Source organism: Fukomys damarensis, unplaced genomic scaffold, assembly GCF_012274545.1.
Source record: "Fukomys damarensis isolate Sample0158 unplaced genomic scaffold, DMR_v1.0_HiC HiC_scaffold_38, whole genome shotgun sequence".
Taxonomy (NCBI): Eukaryota; Metazoa; Chordata; class Mammalia; order Rodentia; family Bathyergidae; genus Fukomys; species Fukomys damarensis.
In genome coordinates, this window is record NW_022900950.1 from 64,178,272 (window position 1) to 64,185,314 (window position 7,043).

Here is a 7,043-nt window from a genome sequence, read left to right on the forward strand (position 1 = left end):
GGAGCTGCGCCCTAGCGGCCCCGTGGGCAGCGGGTCCCCCACCCTCCCGAGCCCCCCTGCTGCTCACGGCGGGCGATGCTGAAGATGCTGTCCTTCAAGCTGCTGCTGCTGGCTGTGGCTCTGGGCTTCTTTGAAGGAGATGCTAAGTTTGGGGAAAGAAGCGAAGGGAGCGGAGTGAGGAGGAGACGATGCCTAAACGGGAACCCCCCAAAGCGCCTGAAAAGGAGGGACAGGCGGATGATGTCCCAGCTGGAGCTGCTGAGTGGCGGAGAGATGCCGTGTGGTGGCTTCTATCCTCGGCTGTCCTGCTGCCTGCGAAGTGACAGCCCGGGGCTGGGGCGCCTGGAGAACAAGGTAGGCACTCACGGCCTCACGGATGCGAACTTGGCACGCCGGCCGTGGGGGTGGGGGGTGGGGTCCCCTTGTCTCTGGGAGCTGGACGAAGGGCGAAACTTCTTGGGGGAGCTCTTCCGCTAACTTTTTCTAAAGGGGTAACGTGATTCCGTTGTGTGTTCCTCTGGGTCACCCAGAGTCCTCGGTCCCTATGCTGTGCAAACTCGCCTGTCTCAGAAAAGAGACGCCTCTTCTGTGGTACCCACGTGAACCCTGGACTGGGTTAATATCTGACAAGAATGGCGATCCCCTGAGTGTTCGGGATCGAATCGGGCACTGGCTGCCGTGAAACTGTAAATTAAGGTGGCTGTGGCTTCCCATTTATTTGTCTTGGGTAAAAAGATTTGTGCAGTTTTCTCCACGTGCTCTGTTGGGAGGATTGAATCGGGAAGGATGTTAAAGCTTGGTTTATGCTCCTCAGCCCGTCGGGGGGGGGGTATCTTGAATTATAATAGCTGAACCAGCTAAAAGCAACTCCTGGTACCTACAGTTAAGGACCTGGAAAAATTGGCCAGAGATTTCCCTGGAATGTGTTTATCACCTAAAACCAAGATGATTCTCCCGTCATTTTGTAGCATTATAAAGTACAGCTTTGAGTTGTCTCTGAAAATTTTCTCTAGGAATTTGTTTAAAGAACGGTGGCATTTACATTTCCCGTGTGTTGATAAATTTAACCAAATAAGCAAACAGTGTTGGTTCAGTGCAGAGACATGCTTATTTCTGAGTTTGCAGTATCATTCTTGCCTTGAGATGCTGTAATGTGTGCTTAGTCCAAGGAAAGACTGGGTCCCGTCATTAACAATCCCTGCACATGAAATAAACAATCAGGTGTCCTTGCTCTCCCTCCCTTTCCCCATTTTAGGTTTCATTAGGAATTCTTCTGTTACCCCACAGCAGTTGTCAAGGTCTGAGAGACTTGGAAAACTTGAGCTTCAGTTTTGCTGGCCCAGGCATTTAAAAAAAAAAAAAAATACCCAGGCTGAATCTAATTTTTATGCTCAGTTCACGGTAGATTTCACTCTATTCTCATGTAAACAGCTCCTACGAATCAACATATGTGTCTGGGTGGTATCTCTCACTTTGTTTTGTAACAAAAAGCCATATTGCATCATTTAATTTGCTCAAGTCATGCAAATAGGAAAAAATCAATAGGACAAAAAGGGGTCGACTTATCCTCCTCCCCAGTAAACTGCTGCCCACACACAGAGTCCTGTTGCTTATGGCAAAAGAATAACAACAACACCATTGTATTTGTTAGTTGGTTCACTAATGGGTGAAACTAGAGAACATCATTCTCTTTCAGTCCCCAGCTCTGTCCAAATGTTCATGCCTTTTGAGGGAGCATTTGTCCAACTCCCAGATGAGTGAAAACTGTCTTGCTGCAGGTTTTCAGCTACAACTCACTCTTTATTCTTACCATATGCAGCAGTAGTCTGAGATGCAGGGAACAGATATTCCAGCATTTTATTCAAAACAATGTCATTAAGCGCCATAATTGAATTAAGTTGCATTCAGCTACATTCAGATCTTAAAGGTTTTATCCGGAGCCCAAAGAACCAGGAAATTCAGAGAAAGGTTTAGAAATGTTTGCCATTGAGTGTCCCTCTGTGCTAAGTACACGGATGCTTACAAGTACAGGGATGATCTAGCTGTACTGACCTCTCACAGGAACATGTGGAATGAAAACATTGTTCTTAACTAAACCTATTAGGCAGAAGGAGGTGGGGCTTACAACCCTGAAGAGAGGAGTTATAACTCTTAGAAGGAGGGATATTAAAGTTTTGTTTTAAAAAAGAAATTACTCAGGAAGCAGTTGGCCACCTTAGCTATCCACATTCCTTTCGATGTAAGTGCCTCCAATCTCCAGCAGTCCCTACTCATTTGGAAAATGTGTCTGATTTAAGTTGGGTGCCCTAGACTTTGTTGGTGCCATTGCCTGTGGTTTATAAAGCAACAATACTCAAATTATTCAAAACAGAAATTTGATATAGCTGTGCATACACATTCTTGACCTATGTTACTTCTCAAGTTTTAATAGTTTTTAAAGCATGTTATTTCATAATAAACTTCAGGGTTTACCTTTTTCTCATAAGCCCTTCCTGGATTGTAATATATGTCAGAGTCTTATTTCATAATGTATATATAGGAGAGATAATGGCAATTTGAAAGGACCCTGTTGGTTTACAAATTTTTAAAAAGTTCCCAAGAAAGATTTCTGCAGTTTTTCAAGGAACTAAGGTAGCAACTTTTTCCTCAGGGAAGAAATTTCTTAGACAGACAGTAACAAACGGTAAGGACATTGAAAATGCCCAGCTATGCAAATGAATTCAGTTTCCAGACAAACAAATTTTTTTTAATAAACTAGCATTGAGTGCTGTATTACATTTTTATATTTTAATTCTTTGGACATTTTAATAATATATATTGTAATAAGATTAACTACCATTCCAAGTCGGTACTGTCAAAATTTAAGAAGCTATATTATCTTAGCAGTATTTTTTGTAACTCCCAAATATAGTATGCCAAAAAGATCTAATTCCCATTAGCCAAAATGAATCCACAATCAACTAAAATATCCTTATTTCTAAAACTTGAAGCCACAGTGGCACAGAAGTTCACTCTACCTTGGGTGGTTTCACAGCCAAAGCTGTCAAGGAATGGGTGAAAAGTAATTGTTTTCAAGTGTGCCCTTTTACAATCATTTGTTTGCTCTGGCTCTTTCAGGGACAAAGGCTATTGTTGAACACATCCAACTAAACAAATAACTCATCCTAGGGTCCCTTTAACAGCTGCCTTAGTACAATGATCTATTTACATATTACCCTAAAATTGAAACTGAACTCTTTAATGACATAATCCAGCACTATAGTCCAGAGACACATGTGTTCTACACAACAGCTGAACAACCTTGTAGGCATATGATTTTTAGAAATAACATTTTGTGTACCAAGTGATTTTAAAGCGACATCTTAATATACTGTCATGTATTTTTCTCCTTTTGTCCCTTCATTCAACCCACGTGGGTGCCTTTTTACCCTCTTTGTTTAGTTAGTTGATAAATAAAGAGAAATACAGAAGGTCTCTGTCACCCATTTTACTGTTTGTTGATAAGCTGCAGTTATAGGCCACACTTTACTCTGTACTCCAGTATTTATCTGAACTTTTTTCTGTGGATTTCACTTTCATGTGGCCAAAGATTAAAGGATGACCTACCAGATGTTACAAATTAGTCAGCAACAGCCACAATCATTACTAGGCATGCTGTAATAATGTTTCGAAGTTTTACATGACTTCCAAAGTATACATAGTTTAGACCACTGTAATTTGATGGTTTTGTATAAATGGTTTTTAAAAATCAAAACAGGAAATTAGCATCAATTTCTTCTTAAGATTGATTGTACTGTCAGACATAAAGTTAAGGACCTATATGGACATAGACACACAGGCAAAAACCAAGAAAGAAAAAGAAAGGAAAAACATCACCGTGCATACACCAGTACTCATCTGTCTAAACCAGTGCTGCAGCTTTGGTTGAGTCGGTTTAATTGACTTCAGTAAGACTATTGGTTCATTGAGACCAAAGCCAGAATGATGGCTCTATCTATCTTCAAATAGGTATTTACACTGCAGACCTCACACAGAGCAAAATGTTACCATCCTGCTGGGCCGGAACAGCATGAAACTTTAAAAAGAATAATATTATACTTGATTTCAGATAATTTATTGAATCCTATTTCCGAAACTTTTGATGAGAGACTTGTGGCCAAGACACATTCCAAAAACTGTAAAAGACAAAATTCTTGAGGCACTAAAATTCAAGCTCTTCCTGGATAGCAGCGGGAGAGTATATGGGGATCATTTTGTCTCAACTATAAAAAAAAGAGAAGCATGAATATTCTCCATAAAACCAGAGGTATCTGCAATCCCATTTTTTTTAGCCAGCAGGAAGAGATGGCTTTAGTGTCTTGCAATTGTTCTGTGTTTAGTAGACTGCTGTATGATAAACAGGACTGAGTTGAGCACTAGCAATATTGAATAGACCTGATGAGGTCTGCCAGAGTATGGACAATAAAAGATATTTAAAACATTCTTGGAGTGCAAATTCTAAGTGTCTGGTTTATGTTTCCTTTTAGAAAACTTTAACCATTCAAGCAGTTGTCATATAAATAAATTGTTAAAAATGAAATGTAAATATAACTATGATTAGTAATTTTTCTGAATATTGTATGGTTACTACTAACGTAGTATCATTTTTTTTCCTGGCATAGCATAACTCCTTTTGACTTAAATACTGAATGCCTAAATTTTAGCATGCTTTTATTCAGTGATTTTTTTTGTCGTTGTTACTTTGCTCCTCCAGATCCAGATTTTGGTAATCATCTATGATATCATAATCTTGGAAGTTAGAGGCTGTGATTTACTAAAGTTGGAAGCTCAACTTGTGAATTAAATATTTGCTTTAAACAATGATATAGAGCTTAAAATGCTTGTTTTAGCACATAGTTCAAAAGAAAAACAAAGTAAGTAGAAATGTCACATAATTGGGAAAGTATAATTTATTCACATTGGGATGCTTTTAATATAAAAAAAAATCAGTGTTTGATTTATTATAGCACATCATGTTCCAAATATTGTGTTGAAATTATCAAGAGTTCCTTATGTCAGTTTTTTAGATGTGTATCAGATATCAAGACCTACTCTAGCAATGAATCAGTAAGTCCTAAATTGGCCTTACTGAAAGAAAAGATGTATCATTATAAAAATAATAATAAAAGTGTGCCTTTTTTTTCTTTAAAATTCACTACTATACAAAAGCACTTTTATTAAACTCTTCCGTTGAATCACACATATAACGTAGCCGAGAAGCTAGTTAGGAAGTTTTTCCTGGCTAAGATATAATGAATAATAAAGACTGTTCTTAAATATGTTTGATTCAGTTTAGAGTATTTTTGTAGAATATGAAAGACAGTTTAGAAAACTTTCCTCACCCAGTCGATAGATTGAAAATCGACAGAAATTTTAAAAAATGCTATTCAGGTACATTTTTGAGACTGTCGTATAAGGAATTTCAGGAATGAAATAGATTTTTCACCTAAATAAACCATGTCTTTAAAAACTGTTTTGCATGAAGTTGGATAGAGGTATTAGGAATTTTAAAAAATTAAATGTCATTCTGTAGATACACTGCAACAGAACACAGCGATAGGGCATTAAACAACCCGTGTGTAATTGTCTTTTAAGTTCTTCACCACCTGAAAGACAGATTCATAGACTGATTTGTGAGAGTAAGCAGCACTTTTATACATTCCTGACTTTTGTTTTCCTATCCCAGCCCCAAAGACAACTTGTGTACTTACAAAGGCACCCTGGATTGTGACATAGTAATTCTTTTTTAGCAAACTTCCTTGGCTGATGGAGAATTTGCTACTTAAAATGATTGCAAAAAAATACAAACAAATCTAACTTGACATAACTAAAAAGATGTTTGTTTCTGACTTAATGCTTTCAGATATTTTCTGTTACCAACAACACAGAATGTGAGAAGTTATTGGAAGAAGTCAAATGTGCATTTTGCTCTCCACATTCTCAGAGCCTTTTCCACTCACCTGAGAGAGAAGTCGTGGAAAGAGATCTACTGCTTCCCTTCCTCTGCAAAGACTATTGCAAAGAACTCTTTTACACTTGCCGCAGCCACATTCCAGGTAACGAAAGAAAAGGCAGAAGTTAAATAAATATCCTCACAAGATACCTACTTTGAAGTGTTCTTCTATAAGAGATATAAAATGTATCTCCTTTCAAAATCCCATTTTACTTCACAATTAGCTTTTCCAAAGTCGTAAGTTGCACTGCTGTGAAAGAAGTATTAGAATGTTAGTCCACAAAACAGGTGGTAAATTTAATACACATAAGGTTACCAGTACAAACTTTTATAATGTGGTACTAGGGATGAAGCCCAGGCCCTTGCACATTCTAAGCACATGTTCTACTGCTGGGCTGGACCTAGCACAAATTCCTTGTTGGAGTTTTCTTTACCAGACAGCATCTGTATGAAGGCAGCCCATTCTACACACCTGGTTTTTGATGGAGAATGTACACTGATACTCGAGATATTTTTCTTAAATAAAATATAACTAGGAGTCACAGAAAGTAACATCTTACAAAGCACTTTCACATAAAGTGACTATTTGCTCTTCAAAAACCCTGCCAACTAGCAACAGTAGAGTTCTCTCCATTGGACAAATGAGAGAAACTGAGTCTCAGGAGAAGTCAAATGCCTTATTCAAAATTACAAAACGAGAAGGCAATAGGATAGATACAGAAGTTCTTAGGTACACAGTATCACAAAGACACCTGGTCACAATTATATTTCAGGCCTTAACAGACATAGATTCTTAGGCATTGATTCATTTTATCATCAAAAGTTTGTAAATTCCGGTGGTTGTTGTTTTAATTGGAAGTCAGCCTGGCGGAATCAAAGAATTTGATGATACAGTGTCTGTTTAGCTAGGCACAGTCACATACAATTCTACTGAAGTTAGCAGTTTATAAAACTGGTAATTTTGCAGGCTGAGGCAGGAGGATCATCACGAGTTCGAGGCCATCCTGGACTGAAAATTGAGACCATGTCTCAAAAAAAAAAAAAAAAAAAA

The 7,043-nt window shown here is 38.2% G+C and overlaps 1 protein-coding gene across 1 annotated transcript in view; it reads left to right on the forward strand.

Moving 5' to 3' along the window:
• Positions 1 to 54: 54 nt before the first annotated feature.
• The window catches only part of Hhip (hedgehog interacting protein), a 90,841-nt gene continuing 83,852 nt past the window's right edge, over positions 55 to 7,043 (forward strand). Inside the window, exons 1-2 of the mRNA XM_010610949.3 lie at positions 55 to 354; positions 5,903 to 6,095. Coding sequence (XP_010609251.1) covers positions 76 to 354; positions 5,903 to 6,095 — 472 coding nt within the window. The 5' untranslated portion in view covers positions 55 to 75. The remainder of the gene's footprint in view (positions 355 to 5,902; positions 6,096 to 7,043) is intronic.